The sequence below is a fragment of the Colobus angolensis genome, unplaced genomic scaffold (assembly GCF_000951035.1).
Source record: "Colobus angolensis palliatus isolate OR3802 unplaced genomic scaffold, Cang.pa_1.0 Scaffold1, whole genome shotgun sequence".
Classification (NCBI taxonomy): Eukaryota; Metazoa; Chordata; class Mammalia; order Primates; family Cercopithecidae; genus Colobus; species Colobus angolensis.
In genome coordinates, this window is record NW_012110918.1 from 2,396,391 (window position 1) to 2,412,688 (window position 16,298).

General features: G+C 48.9%; 1 protein-coding gene across 1 annotated transcript in view; it reads left to right on the forward strand.

The window, feature by feature from the left end:
• CACNG5 (calcium channel, voltage-dependent, gamma subunit 5) overlaps positions 1 to 11,926 on the forward strand; it is a 51,278-nt gene extending 39,352 nt beyond the window's left edge. Inside the window, exons 2-6 of the mRNA XM_011948735.1 lie at positions 3,665 to 3,963; positions 5,403 to 5,489; positions 6,977 to 7,117; positions 10,966 to 11,111; positions 11,423 to 11,926. Coding sequence (XP_011804125.1) covers positions 3,768 to 3,963; positions 5,403 to 5,489; positions 6,977 to 7,117; positions 10,966 to 11,111; positions 11,423 to 11,680 — 828 coding nt within the window. The 5' untranslated portion in view covers positions 3,665 to 3,767 and the 3' untranslated portion in view covers positions 11,681 to 11,926. The remainder of the gene's footprint in view (positions 1 to 3,664; positions 3,964 to 5,402; positions 5,490 to 6,976; positions 7,118 to 10,965; positions 11,112 to 11,422) is intronic.
• The last annotated feature ends 4,372 nt before the right edge of the window (positions 11,927 to 16,298 follow it).

The following is a 16,298-nucleotide window of genomic DNA, read 5'->3' on the forward strand; positions in this document are numbered from 1 at the left end:
TGATCCATTCTCTTTGCAAGACGCAGGGGCTTAGTCCACTGTTGCTTAATAACAATACCTTATGCCAGGATCATGCTTTAGATTTTTTTCAAAGCATAGTCGTATCTGCTGTCACATTTAATCACACCAGCAATTTTGTGGAGTGAGCAAGGCAGGTCTTCCTATTCTTTCTGGCAGGTAGTGTGGTTCCCAAAGCGGGTTTCACAGAACATGATGTCTTTTTTTTTTTTTTTTCTCTCAATTAAGTTTGGAAAATACTGAAATAAGCAAAGCTAATCAGGCTTTTCAAAGTCTTTACCACAATGTGCAATGCAGTTCTTCAAGAGCTAGGTGCAGTGCTTCTCACAAGGTGGTTTTTTTTTCCTTTTAACCAGAGTCACTTTTTCTAGAATATTCCATGGAATTATTGCTCCATATAACCCACTTTGGATAAACTCATGGGGGACGGAGTTTGAGAATGCAAGCCTTGTAAAAGGGCTTGGGAGTAGGGCAAGGTAAGGTTCAAATGCAGGTAACACCGTTTGCCAGCTGAGTGTTCTTGTGTAAGCTTCTTAACCTCTCTAATCTCAGTTTGCTCACTTGTAAAATGGGGATGGTAATAAAATAGCCAGGATTAGAATAGGGAGTAAAGTACTTAACAGGATGCCTAACAATGATAAACATTCAATATACTTTAGCTTTTATTATTAGTCTCTTCCTCCATGTTATCCAGGAGAAAATTAGGCTTCAGAGAGTGTCTTCATTTGTTCTGTGTTGCTATAAGAGAATACCTAAGGCGGGATAATTTACAAAGAAAAGAGGTTTATTTAGCTCTTGGTTCTGCAGGCTGAAACGTTCAAGGCCATATCCCTGGCCTGTGATGAGGGCTTTCATATGGCATCACAACACAACAGAGAAGGGCAAGAAGGAAACGGAGGAAACCTGAGGCTTTATAACAACTCTGTCTCAAGGGAACTAATTCATTCCCTCAAACTAATCCAGTCTTCCAGAGTGAGAACTCACCGCCATGATAACAGCACCAAGCCATTCCTGAGGGATCCCATGACCCCAGACACCTTCCACTAGGCCCACCTCCCCACACTGCCACATTGAGGATCAAATTTCAACATGAGGTTTGGTGGGGACAAAAAAACCCACCTTATCCAAACCATAGCAGAGAGGTTAATTTCCCAACCTTACATGGACGTTTAGTAGCATGGTTGAGTATAGTAAGTTCAAGGCTCTGTTCGCCTATGGGAGCCATATCCCTTTGTTCTCCACTGCTCCCCTTACCCCTGCTAACCATCTTTGGAGTTTCAATTCCATTTCCTTTGGCAGATGTTGGGACTTTGTGAGCTTCAAGTGTAAATGACAGTATTTGGCTAACTACTATTAATATAAAAATACTATCATTACAATGTCATGACTGCTTCCCACCAGTTGGCAGCAGCCTTGCCTGGGGCCTCTGCTAGGAGTCGGCTTCTCTACCTCAGGACCTGGATTCTGCCTGTTATGATGCTACCCCACCTTCAGTCAGAACGGGATGCTGTGGTTTCCCATTTTTCTAGTTCGCAAACTCTGCAAGCAGCAACACCTCTGATTTTGTCACCTCTTCCGCAGCTGCAAGCACAGGGCTTATAGGCGCTTTACTAGATACCTGTGCTAGATACAAGCTGTCCTGCTCCCCCCTCTGCCCACCCTGTTGCATGGAGAATGACTTGGCTGCATGGAGAGGGCTGTTTGGCGTTTCATTTCTGCCTCCTTTGTCAAAGCCAACACAGGAAGGATCACTGTGGCTTAAAGCCCGGTGCTCTTCAGCCTTGAAACATGGACACAGACTCACGCATGCCTCCAGGAAGCCAATGTGTGGCTCACTCTGTAGATCAATCAACTTTCCCATGATCAACTGCTAGGGCAGGGAGGGCGCTGTGGAATCAGGGCCAGCGTGCACCCCCCAACCCCTTCTCACAAAGAGGCTCTAATCTCTCTCACTCTCCTCCTATGGTCAACTCAGACTCTGTAGACAAATCTGGCTTCTATCCCTTTTCAGCTGTCTCAATACCCACCCGTGCCTCGGATCTCAACTGGGACATGATACCATACCTGGGGTAGGGCCCTAGGACACCACTGGTGCCCTGATATTGGTGGACTGCACCAAAGCACTGCTGCACCTCTTTCCTAAACATCACTAACATCCTGTTTCAAAAGTTCTGACTTTGCAATATTGCAAGGAGCCAGTGAAAGATGCTGGCAGTGTATAGCGAACTTGCAGCCACGGCTGGCTTGGGTGACACAACCTTTATGAGTTGCCCCAGGCCTCACCCTCTTCTAGAGATGGCTCTGCCTGCCCCATCCAACCCCACTGGATGACCCCTTCTGGGCCCTTGTCGTATCCTGGGTTTTCCCCCATCATAGCAGTTGCTATATTACAATGCTGTTTGATTGGCACAGCAATCAAACAAACCTGTTTGACTGGCACAGCACTTCTCAGATTTTAGTAGACAGACAACTCACCTGGATCCTGTTAAAATGCAGATTTCAATTTAGGATGTTGGAAAGGCCAGAGAATCTATTTTTCTAACCAGCTGCCTGGTGATGCCCGTGTGACTGGTCCATGGACCATACCTGGAGTAGCAAAGACCAATTGTTCTGAACTTTGGCTACACATTAGAATCACTTGGCAGCATTTAAAAAATACCATTGCCCAGGCCCCACTTGAGCCCAGTTGTATCAGAATCTCTTGGAGCAGCGCCAGGGTATCAGGGATTTTTAGACACTTCCTAGGTGATTCTAGATTACAGCCAGAGCACAGGAGCCCTGAGACTGGCTATGGGCTCCATGGGGGCTGGCATCCATCTGCGTTGCTCTCCACTGTTTTCTAGCTCTAAGTCCAGTGCCTGACCCTGGCAGGTATCAGCAGGTGGGGCTTGTGGTTGACCTTGCATAGACACTTAGCTTCTATTTTTCTCGTTCAGAGCTGGCCCCTGCCAACACAGTGTGCTGAGCAGGCAAGAGTCAGCCCATTTCTGATTAGGTGGATTTAGGAGGTTGTTGCACTTGGACTGTGGTGTGGCTTCTTTACTTGTGTTGACCCAGTCCTGCAACTGATTAGTGTCACATAAGGAGGATACCTTCCTCCAAGAAGTCTTCCCTGCCCCTCTACTCCTTCCCAAGGCTGCTGCCAGTATCCTGTATGGAACCAGCATCTTTCACAGAGTGTATTTGAGCCTCAGAATCCTTTTCAACACAGAGAAGCTCACCCACCCAGCAGAATGCTCTCCTCCATTCTTCCTCTCTACTTCCTGGACAGGTCTCTATCGCAGCCCTCAAAGGGCTGCATTTAATTGCTTTGGGGGTGCCTTTGTTATTCTAGATGGGAAACCCTTCAATGACAAGGATAGTGTCATGTTCATTTTTGTATCTCCCATGTCTGGCACAATGGGTTGCTGAATGAATGAATGAATGAATGAATGGCAGTACCCAGCAAGGGGACTCCCAGAGAGGACAAGGGGGTCCTTGCAGTGGCATGCCAAGAATGCTCTGAATTGCTGCAGGGTTGGGGAGAGGGTGGCACCTCTGTTTCGGTGACTTGGTGTCCTGGGGGTTGCCTGGTGGTCTTTACCCATCCACTGAGCCAGGTTGGGGGTTGACTTTAGTTACTGGCTCCTCATCTTTGTCTTCTCAGAGCCGTGAGCACTGCCACCTGCTCACCCACTCTCCCTGGCCCCAGAGCACAGTCCATGCTGGTGGGAGTGTGACAACTGGCCGCCCAGCAACGGTCCAGGAAGATGAGTGCCTGCGGGAGGAAGGCCCTGACCCTGCTGAGCAGCGTCTTTGCTGTCTGTGGCCTGGGCCTCCTGGGTATCGCGGTCAGCACCGACTACTGGCTGTACCTGGAGGAGGGTGTGATTGTGCCCCAGAACCAGAGCACCGAAATCAAGATGTCCCTGCACTCAGGCCTCTGGCGGGTCTGCTTCCTTGCAGGTAAAGGTGCCCAGGGTTGGGGACAGCCCTGCCCCCTGACATCACCTGCCCCAAGAGGTCCCTCCCTGGGAAGAGATGGCCAAGAGATACTGGAAAGAGACCGTTCACCATGGATGATCGCTATATATGGTGGGTGGTGCTCCCTGCAGTGACTGGGACCCTGTTCCAAACTCAAGTCCTGATTCTCGATGTTCATTTGAGCCAGTCTTTTCACCTCCCAGGTCTTCCTTCCTGAAAGATGAATGTAACTATGCCTTCCCCACACTCTGCTCCCAGGACTAGATGTGAATGACACTGCACAGATCTCAAATGTTCATGCATGCTTTAGCTCATTGAAGTATTGATCCCATATAATCCTCCCAACAGTACTGCAACACAGGACTCATTATTTCCACTTTGCAAATACAGAAATGAAGATTCAAAGAGGTTAAGTCTCCTTAACTCAGCTTCCTTGCGTCCACTAGTTTATAGAATAGAAGATACTTGGCAGTTTCTCTGTTCCTCCATAAAATGGCACAGAGGAAATGCATGAGCAGGTCCCTCCAGTTTCTGCTGCATGGTAGAGGTTTTGACCCCACTTATCTGGACCTGCCTTTTCACTCACTAGGGGCTTCTCTGTAACCCTTCAAGTTACCACTCCAAGAATTCTATCCCTTATCCCTTTATTATGGCCCAAGACCAGCCTGCACAAGAAAAGCATCTCCAAGTCATACAAACTAGCTGCAAGCCTGGGCTGGCCTGGATTGCCACAGTGTGGTCACTGGGCTTTTCTTGGTAGGGACCTGTAACTTATGTGTGCATTGGGAAGACACACAGTTTGGCTGTCCCAGCCTTTTTCCTCCCAGCTTGATAGTACAGCTTTGGGGGTTGGAGTGGGTATGGGTTCCCACCAGTATTTAGCAGGGAAGATACCTCAAGGTGTTGAGTCTGCCATGGGAATGGCATCCAACTCTGACTTCTTCTGCTCCAGACTGCGTGGGATTGGTCTGTGCTTAAATCTGGAGTTTGAAATCACTAGGATCTGGTTTCCAGGGTGGTTGACAAGGCTTTTGGAGTTCTGCTCTATGACACCCACACTGGACAATGTAAGTCAGCTATGCACCATTGTCAGCCCCATCTGGCCAAACTCAGTGAGATGGCACCAGTTGTTCACTCAGCATGAAGAGTTTGCAATACCAACCTCTTTTCATGTGACTCTTGGTGCTTGGGTCCATCCTCACACAGGTGCTTCTCCAGGAAGGTTGTCATGTCAGGACATGCCTCCACCCCTGCTGTGGGCTATGAGCCAGGGACAGGACCCCCATAGGGTTTGGATCTAGCTCAGGTGCAAAGACACAGCAGGTCAAAGATGCTAAAAACACTTGGAAATACCATTTGAATGAACTAACTTCAAATCCATATTCAAGAAGGACCTGGAAATGTGATTCTTGTCTCCACAGGTGAGGAGCGGGGGCGTTGCTTCACCATTGAATATGTGATGCCCATGAACACCCAGCTGACATCCGAGTCCACGGTCAATGTTCTGAGTAAGTGCCTTGAGTCTGGCAACCTGGGCCACTGGCTGGACAGAGAGGAGCAGGGCAGAGGGAAGAGTCAAGGTGCCAGCATATTTCTCAAGAGGAATGCCCTTAGACTCCACTGGGTATGCTGACCTGAGTTCACTACAGCTTAATTTTCCAGTAGTGAAAACAGGTTGCTGGAGTCTCCCAGTCTACTGACCCAGGCATCAATCAGGGAACTGAGCTCTCTGGATCACAGGGAGCCTGACTTTATGGCCTTGACCTCAACAGAGTCAGTTCTGCCCCCAGTATGAATTTGCAATATTGCAATGCAATTCTGATACTAATTGCCTGGAGTTAACAGAGACTCCACAGGTTTAAGGTCTCAGCCCCTAGCAAGACCACCCTTATTTCAGATGCCAGCTGCAAGTTCAGAGGTCCCTGGCCTCCTGCACTTCTGACCAATTAGCTCCAAATATGGGAGCTCCTGTAACTCCATCAGGTTCAGTAATTTGCAAAAATGACTCACAGAACTCAGGAAAGTGCTACACTTACCATTCCAATTTTATTACAAGGGACACAAATCAGGACCAGCCAGATGAAGAGACACATAGGGCAAGGTCTGGGGGTGGGTCCTGAATGTGGAGCTTCAGAGTCTTCTCTCCATGGAATCAGGTTGTGTCACCATCTTCACACACTGATGCGTTCATCAACCAGGATGCTCAACTGAGCTTTGGTGTCCAGAGTTTTTATTGGGTTTCATTACATAGGCATAATTGATTACATTATTGATCATGTGACTGAACTCACCCTCCAGCCCCTTACCTTCCCTAGAGACCAGACTGATGTCACCTGGCTCAAAACCCCAATCTTCTAATCCTGTGGTTGGTGTTTCTAGCCCCCATTCTGAGCCACCTGGTTAGCAAAATCTCAAATGTGGTCGAGAGACCTACCGTGAATAATGAAGACACTCCCATCCTTGGAAAATTCCAAGAATTTAGAGGTTATCTCTCAGGAGCCAAGGACAAAGACTAGCCCCAACAGAACTCCTACCCAAGTAATTACAAGTTGAAGAAAACAGAGGCTGTAACTGTCCCCTGCACCATTCAGAGTAACCTCTTGCCCAAGGAAATGGTGAATCTGCCTGGAAGAAGAAGCAAGATGGAATGACCTGGCCCTTCCACAGCTGCCATATTTGCAGGCAGTATGGACTCCATATTGGTAGCCAGTGTGGACCCCCAGGAGGGTAGTAGCTTATGCCTGGGGGAAATGACAGAGGCCCTGAAGATGCTGACACTTGAAGTCAGACCTTCCAGGCCCACCTGAGGGACAAAAGTCCTGCTAATAATGGGAGATCCCCAGACCACCTGACGGGGGTAGAGTCTGGGGAACCCCTGCAGGGGTGGAGATTTGAGGACCTGTTGGGAGACACTGCCAGGAACACTCAACTCGAAATGATGAGGAATGAGTCAGGCCTGGAGACTAACAGGCTGCCCTTTTGTTCTGTTAATTAGAGATGATCCGCTCAGCCACACCATTCCCTCTGGTCAGCCTCTTCTTCATGTTCATTGGGTTTATCCTGAGCAACATTGGACACATCCGTCCCCACCGGACGATACTGGCCTTTGTCTCTGGCATCTTCTTTATCCTCTCAGGTAAGTTGTGTTGTTTTCTTTTCTTGCACCCTGAATTTTTTTTCTTTTTGGAGAGAGTCTTGCTCTGGCACCCGCGCTGGAGTGCAGTGGCACGATCTCGGCTCACTTCAACCTCCACCTCCTGAATTCAAGCAATTCTCCTGCCTCAGCCTCCCAAGTAGCTGAGATTACAGGTGCCTGCCATCACACCTGGCTAATTTTTGTATTTTTGGTAAAGATAGGGTTTTTCCATGTTGGCCAGGTTGATCTCAAACTCCTGAGCTCAAGTGATTCAACTGCCCTGGCCTCCCAAAGTTCTGGGATTACAGGCATGAGCCACCATGCCCGGCAACCCTGGACTTTTGCTGTTTAACTCCCAAATGACTCTGCATTGGGAACTCCTGGAATTAGGACAGGCTGAGTCAGTAATCCAGACAGAATTGAGTCAGAGCTGGAAGAAACATCTGAGGACCCTGGGCCCATTATTACCTTCCAGAAGAGCAACAGAGGCTCCACAGGAGGGGTGACTGCTCAGGCTCCCCTCGGGCAAATCTGGGATTGGAACCCAGGGTTCCTTCCTCACTCCACATATCACTACCCCTAAGGACTTTTTAATTCCCACTATCTTGAGTATTCCTATTTTTGAAGGGGCTATGTCTTCATAGTTGTGCATGAATATTAAACACAATCTCCCCTTGGAATAATGGATCCTTCACCCGCCCATCCCCCAGCTGTCCTCCCAAGACTCCTGCTGTTTCCTTCCCTCTCCAGTCACACATCACACCATAAACCCTCCTAGACCCCTTCAACATGGACTTGTCTTCCTGGACTGATGCCAGGTTGTACTTCAGTTTTCTTCTTTTTATACATTCATGATATCTACCAGGCCTTATTCTGGCTGCTGGCATCACTGCCTACAAAAAGGGCAGTGTAATGGGAGATACAAACAGTAGACAGGAGATAGGAACCCAGTGTGAATAGAATTATGAATGGTGGCCAGCAAGGACTGCAGTGGGAGTCAAGACCAGTGGCTGAAACTCAGGGCAAAGATTGGTCATGGAAGACTACCAGGAGGAGGCAAGCTAAAGGATGAGTAAGAATTAGGCAAAGAAGTGAGGTTGGGGGTGGGGGTGGAAAAGTAGCCTGGAGGGAAGAGGGAGGATGAAGCCTTGGAGGAACTGAGTGTAATCATAGCTCATCATGGCAGGTGCAAGGAAAACTGTAGTGAGAAGAGAGACTGGGGAAGGCATCCGTGGTCATCTTATGGATTTCGTACTTTAGGAGAAGCCTTAAATGAATTTTGAGCCAAGGGATGACACGATTGGGTCTGGATTTTAGAATGACCATGCTGAGGAATGGAGGCAGAGGAGGAAGCAAGACAGGAGGCAGGGAGACTAGGCAAGAGGCTATTCCAATAGTAGAGGTGATGGCCCAAACAGGGGGTTGATGGTGGAGAAGAAAGAAATGAGAGGATTCGAGTGACATTTGAGAGGTAAACTCAACAGAACTAGGATGAGGCTTCCAGGGAAGGGTCAAGGTGAGTGCCAATTTCTTGCTTGAGCACTGGGTGGATGGCATATCACATCATTGATTCAGGGATCACAGAGAGAAGAGGCAGATTTGGGCAGATCATGAGTTTAGTGTGGGAAATGTTGAGTTTGAGGTATCTTTATGACATCTGGGAAGAGGTGTCCGGAAGGCTGCCAGAGGTCAGCGTCTGGGGCTCATGGGAGTGGCTTGGACCAAAGATAGAGATTGGAGAGCTACCAGCCTAGGGAGTGAGAAAGCAATCCATGGACATGGATGAGATTACTCATGGCTGGTGTGTAGAGTGAGAAGGGGAAAGAAAACAGTAAATAAAGGTAGACTCTTTCTCCTTTTCAAGGTGACCTGTAGAGACCTTTTCTTTTGGAGATAATGACTCGGGCCAAAGAAGTGGCTCTTGGAGCATGTCATTTAGGTGCCCTGGACTGACTGACTGGTTAGGGATCCTGGGGAGAAGATGTTTGGATGGGTGAATAGCTTGAATAATTGATGGATGGATGGATGGATGGAAAGAAAGGAAAAACAGCTATTGGATACCAAGCATTCTGATTATCACCTGACTCCTAAGTAATTTTAGGATCCTTTTCCCAATATTTTCTTGTCAACGTAGCTTGGGAGCCAGATGGCAGTCAGAAAGTCTGATGCCCAAGAGCCACTCTTTCTTTCTCCTTCCATCCATCCATCCATCCATCAATCCTCCCACCCCCCCATTCTTCTTTGTATCCCAAGGCCTTTCTCAGGGCCTAGTACAGCAGGCTTTCAACTTCTTGTTCCAGGACAACAAGTGACATCTGGCGTGCTTGCCTGCCTGTTTGCCTTTCTTCCTTCTCCCACGCTTCTTTCCATCCATCTGTCCATCCATTTTTCAATCTACCCACCAACCCATCATCCATCCATTCTTCCATCTATCAATCCATCCTTCCACCCTTCCATGCATCAACCCAACACATATTTATTGAGCAACAGCAATGTCATCAGCCCAGCCTTTCCATGGTGATATTTCCACATAGTCCAAGAGGTACAGACCTAGGGTTAAGCTTTTTATTTTTCCTTCTGTGAACTTCATGATAGCCAAAGCTATAAACAGTAGCTTTGACATACATGAGGTTTTTCAGCAGTGGGCTACAGAATCAGAAATCTAGGATTGAGATGGGCCACATTAAGTCATTTCAATGATAACAATAAAGAGGGTTCATTTAGGGCACCAATGATTCAAACATAAGTACTAGGAAAGTTTCAGTCACACCAATTTTCCTTTAGCATTCATCCTACCAGATGCCCTAGTTTCATAAAATAATGTGAGTGGAATTAAACCTGAACAGCTCAAAACAGAGTAATTAATTATATCTTGATTCAATTACAGCTACTAATTGATAGAACTGATGCCTGAGGCAGTCATTTGCATGATGGCAGTAGGAGGTTGGTCCCCCCTGGCCTCCTGATTTAAAGCTTGCCAAAATCTGGACAAACTCCCTTTACCTCCCCTACCTAAAGATCTCAGACAGGCCACACCTTGTGGCCAGGTGGGTTGCACAGACCATGGGCCACATGGGGGCACTCCACAATGATAGGTGCCACCTACCATCTTGGCTCTCTCTGCCCAGGGGCCTATTTTACTCTTCAGTTCTGTAAAAGCCACTTTCTAGCTCAGTGGTTCATAGCCCTCTTAAGAAAATGCAGTGCCAGGCACAGTGGCTCACGCCTGTAATCCTAGCACTTTGGAAGGCTGAGGCAGGCGATCACTTGAGGTTAGGAGTTCAAGACCAACCTGGCCAACATGGAGAAACGTCATCTCTACTAAAAACACAAAATCAGCTGGGCATGGTGGCAGGCACCTGTGATCCCAGCTACTCGGGGGGCTGAGGCAGGAGAATCGCTTGAACCCGGGAGGCAGAGGTTACAGTGAGCCAAGATCACGCCACTGCACTCCAGCCTGGGCGACAAGAGTGAAAATCCACCTCAAAAAAAGAAACTACAGTGCCAGGTCCCCATCCCAGACCAGGAGTATCAGAATGTCCAGAGCTGGGGCTCAGGCCTGTGTGACAGATACGCACAGCAGGGTGAGAACCACTGGGCTTAGCTCATGGCTTAGGAGGGCAGGTATATAGGAGCTTCTTCCCTGAAACTATCTGCTGTCTAGAAGGTGCTGGTCTAAACAGGGTGCTCGGGAGGAAAGTTTCTGCTCTCCTTTGAACTCCACTGAGAGCACTGTTACCCCAAGGCCGGCGGCTTTGCTCCTGAATTGCAAAGGGAGGTGGGTGCCACCTCAGCAAACTTCCAGGGCCTCTGGGCTGAGCATCCCCTCTTCCCTGCTGCCCAACCAGGCCTCTCTCTTGTGGTGGGCCTAGTGCTCTACATCTCCAGCATCAATGACGAGATGCTCAACAGGACCAAGGATGCAGAGACCTACTTCAACTACAAGTATGGGTGGTCGTTTGCCTTCGCCGCCATCTCCTTCCTTTTAACCGAGGTAAAGCCCGTCACCCTAAGTAGGGATAGGCTGGGGCTGGGCATCGCTCCACCGAGCCGGGGAGAGTGGGGAGAGGGGACATTCCACAAGCATTTTGGACCCTGGGCCACCCACCCTACTTCCCTTCCTCATCCCAGAATGTGTCAGTCTTACCTTCCTGGGTCTCCTCCAGCCAGGATGTCCCCAGGGCCCTGCTCCTGTCCCCACATTCACTTCCCACCCTATTCAAGCTGTGTCTTGTGCAAACCCCAGCCAGGGGAGATGAGGCAGGCCCCAGCAGCGAGCCGTCCTCTGCTGTCTTCTCCCTGTAGAGTGCCGGGGTGATGTCTGTGTACCTGTTCATGAAGCGGTACACCACGGAGGACATGTACAGGCCCCACCCTGGCTTCTACCGCCCTCGGCTGAGCAACTGCTCCGATTACTCAGGCCAGTTCCTACACCCAGACGCCTGGGTCAGGGGCCGCAGCCCCTCCGACATCTCCAGCGAGGCCTCCCTGCAGATGAACAGCAACTACCCCGCCTTGCTCAAGTGCCCTGACTATGACCAGATGTCCTCTTCGCCCTGCTGAGCCTCGGCCTCCCCCCTCCCTGGACTGTGGGCGGCCAAACAACCTTTCCTGTTCTCTCCAGGTGACCCCTGAGCCCCAGGCCTGTGGTTGACAGGCCCGGGCCACCCACGCTTAGATGTTGTCACTTGACCCCAGTCCTCTCCCTGCTTCTCCAGAAGGGCTCTAACCGCCCCAGCGTGGGTGTGGGAGTCTGGAGTCTGCGGGCAAGCTGATTGTCTGGGAACATGGGAGAAGCCCCGCCCATGTGAGTGCCAATCACAGCAGTGGCTCCAGGAAGCCAGCAGCTCCCTGCAAGCCCAGGAGAAACTGATATTCCCTCTGTATATTCTTCCTGCACCCCCAACTTCATGGCCCTAGGTCAGGGCCAGCTCTGAGATGCCAAGCTCCTTACACAGATGCAGCTGGACTTGTGTACTTGCCAACTGGCCTGGCCATTCACGTTCAAGATCTGCACCATCCGGCCGAAAGGTGACTCTGATACAGAGGTCTGGCTGGCTTAGACACGTCAAGCTGGCAGTGTTACTTCTGAACCCTTTCTCCTTTTTTGTCACCCATGTCCCTCCACGTGACACACCTGTCCGTGCTCTCCCCTCCCCGACACAGGCTGTGAACCTTTTCTCCTTGCCTCACACCAGAACTCAGCTGCCCTGGGCCCTGGCCCTAAGGGATTAAGGGTGACTCTGAGGTCACACTGAGGAAGTCACAAAGAGGTGTTAATGGCTGAAGACATCATAATATGTATGGCCCTTTGATAACATATTTTACAAGAACCTTTTATGCCTTAACCCAAATAACTGATTCTGACAATGAGAATTTTAGAATTGGGCTGGTCTGAGTTCCTATTACCAGACACTGTTTCTGGTCCTGGGGATACTGCCCCCTTACAAGGTCAATATTTCCAGACCAAAGCCCTAAGATGGAATCTTGTAGACAGCTAAACCACCTAAGTGGAAGGTAGCCTTTGAAGAGGCTGCCTGGGAGTGGGAGCTGGATTTGATGACACCTGGTGCATCTTGAATTCAAACAAAGGCAGACTTGGAATAATCTAGCTGCTCTCCGAAGGCTGCCTGTGAACATTTGGGGGTTGCCAATTTAATCCTAATATAGAGGAGTGTCTGCTTCCTGGGTATAGGACAGATGTAGGCAAATCAGATTTTTCCAGAAGACCAGGCAGTGTGACACCCATTCTTCTGGTGGGAAACCGGACCTAGGGGGGTTTTAATCACCTTCCGTAAGTCCACAGAAGCCACTGCAAGCCATGCACAGCTCAGCTTAGACGTTTTTGGTTTTGAGATTTTGAGTAGCAAAACAATGCCGTGTGTCGCTGTTCTGCCTGCTCTCCTCTTGCCCATTTTTTTTTTTTTTTTTTTTTGAGACGGAGTCTCGCTCTGTCGCCCAGGCTGGAGTGCAGTGGCCGGATCTCAGCTCACTGCAAGCTCCGCCTCCTGGGTTTACCCCATTCTCCTGCCTCAGCCTCCTGAATAGCTGGGACTACAGGCGCCCACCACCTCGCCCGGCTAGTTTTTTGTATTTTTTTTAGTAGAGACGGGGTTTCACCATGTTAGCCAGGATGGTCTCAATCTCCTGACCTCGTGATCCGCCCGTCTCGGCCTCCCAAAGTGCTGGGATTACAGGCTTGAGCCACCCCGCCCGGCCCCCTCTTGCCCTCTTTAAGACGCCGTTAGGTTCTGAGAACAGAAAGCCATGATGGCGATACGTGGACTCCAGCATGTAGTCCAGAAAGCTGCACGTCTGGTGTGTGCAGCCTTGAAGGGGCTGTGTGTTAGGCAGCTGGGCTGCCATAATGAACTACCACAGGCTGGGTGGCTTAAAAACACACATGAATTTTCCTACAGTTCTGGGGACCGGAGTCCAAGATCAAGGTGTCGGCAGGATTGGTTTCTTCTGAGGCCTCTGTCCTTGGCTTGCAGATGGCTACCTTCGTGCTGTGTCCTCATGTGGTCTGTGTGCCCGTGTCCCCGGTGTCCCTCAGTGTGTCCAAATTCCCTCTCCTGATACGGACACCAGTCAGATTGGATTTGGGTTCATCCCCAATTAATTGGTGGTTAATTTTCATGAAATAACCTCTTTAAACGCTCTATCTCCAAATATAGTCATATTCTGAGGTACTGAGGGTCATTCTACAAATGAATTTAGGGAAGACAGAGTTTAGCCCATAACAGGTATTTTGTTGTTGGATTCTTCCATGTGTCTCACAGCACGGTAGAGGAGAAAGATAAGAGAAGCCAGTTCTGGTCCCAGTTTAGCCACTCATTCACCACGAATCCTTGAGCAACACCTTTCCACTCTGAGAGGCTTGGCCTAAATGGTTTCCAAGCCCACTCTCCTCCTACCCACCCACAACTCCAATGACTCAGCCTCCTGTGGGAGGCTCCCTGTTGCTTTTGTATGTGACTTTTCAATCCTTACCTATAAACTGATAGCAATTGCGAGGCCCCCTTCCCTCTCCACTGGCACCCTTGCAATGACTGTTGTATTCTTCAGTTACTGTTTACAGAATAATACTGAAACCATGTTCTCCCCACAACAAAGTATAGGAATCTGTTTTTGTGCTTAGAGACAGTTAGATAGCGTTTCCAAACTGGACAATCATTTAGGTAAGCTCTACTCCAATTTTTATCAATGTAATTAGCTCCTAATTGCACTTTTCTCCTCTAGAACACTCTTTCTCTGTCATTGTGCCAGGCTTGTTTTTTGTGCACCTAGAAAAAATAGAATCCGCTCCTAAATACAAGCTGATTGTGGACTCAGACATCACTAGGTTCAGTCTTTACTGGCCCTGATGCTGAGCTGCTAAATGAAGGAGCCCTCAGCCTGGGAAGATGTGGTTTACACGCATCTTAGGAACAGGTTCTGGGCCATTTTTTTCCCCATTGGGGGTGGGTGAATGTGTCAATAATCATACCACCATCACAATTTCCTTTCTGTCTATAAATTCATCTCAGAATCAGGGCCTAGTTGCAGCCTCTCCTCAATCAGGAGATTTTTACCAAGCATTAAACATGTACAAACTCAACTCAGAAATCATAAATTAGGGTCTCTTCTTCAATATACATTCTGATCTTCTGTTTCCTCAAGCCTGCAAAAAATGGGAGGGGACTAATAATACTAATAAACCCAAGTGTTATTAACTGTGGAATAAAATGACTTGGGGTAACAGGGAACAATCTGACATTGGTTCCCCCACACCTGGAACTCACTACCCCCTTTTTTTTTTTTTTTTTTTTTGTGAGACGATGTCTTGCTCTGTCATCCAGGCTAGAGTGCATGTAAGAGTTAAAGAAAGAGGAAAGAACCACAAAAAGTGGCTCAACAGTCAAAGACAGGTTTATTTTGGAGAATAAACCTGAGAGGGGCTTCTGGATGATTTCGGTCAGGAGCACTGTCTCTTACAGACTAAGAGTATTTATTGGTGAAAGAGCTTGGAATGTTTCTGTGTGGGGGAGAAGTTTACGGCAGGGTTGGAATGTCTCTGGTCAGCAAGAGGTTATCTTGGGGCTGACATCTCTCTGGCTGGAGAGGAGGTTATCTCAGGGCTGGCATGTCTCTGGTCAGGGAGGGGTTTGGAATAGTTCTGGTCAGAGATGTCATTTGTGGTTTATGGTCATGCTGACCTTAGCCATTAGGCTGACATCCTTTGGATTTAGGTGGTTTTTGATCAAGGTGAACTTTAAAATGGCAGTGCTTGTACAAGATGGTGAAGCTACTGCTCTGTCAGTGCAGTGGTGCGATCTCAGCTCACTGCAACCTCTGCCTCCTGGGCTTCAGCAATTCTCCTGCCTCAACCTCCCAAGTAGCTGGGATAGAAGGCATGCACCACCATGCCCAGCTAATTTTTGTATTTTTAGTAGAGATGGGGTTTCCCCATATTGGCCAGGTTGGTCTCGAATTCCTGACCTCAAGTGATCCGCCTGCCTTGGCCTCCCAGAGTGCTGGGATTACAGGCATGAGCTACTATGCCCGTCCCCTACCCTCTTTCTTGTCCCATGGGTGAGTCAATGATGTCCTCCCAGCCCCACCAGTGACCTTCAGAAGAATTGTGTGTTATCAGGGCTGCATGCAGAGCTGGGGTGGAGGTGTGGGGGAAATCCACAGGTGCCACAGGCTTATCAGTGATGTCCCTAGAGAACCACATGTGGGGGGCACCCCTCCTTAATGTTTGAGTAACTCTCCCTTCTCCCTAGCTACAGGGGGTCTATTAGGGTTCTCTAGAGAAACAGAATCAATAGGATGAATATATAGAAAGAAAGATTTATTTTAAGAACTTAGCTCAAGAAGTTGTGGAGGCTTGGTGAGTACAACCAAAATATGATGGCGGAGGCTGGTGGGCTGGAGACCCAGTGAGGACTTGCAGTTCGAGTCTAAACTTGCAGTCTCCTGGCAGAAATCCTGGCTGCTCAGGGTTTGTTCTATTCAGGCTTTCAGTGCAATGGTTGAGGCCCACCGACGTTAGCAAAGGTAATTGCTTTACTCAGTGTCCACTGATTTAAATGTTAGTGTCGGGCCGGGCGCGGTGGCTCAAGCCTGTAATCCCAGCACTTTGGGAGGCCGAGACGGGTGGATCACAAGGTTAGGAGATCGAGACCATCCTGGCTAA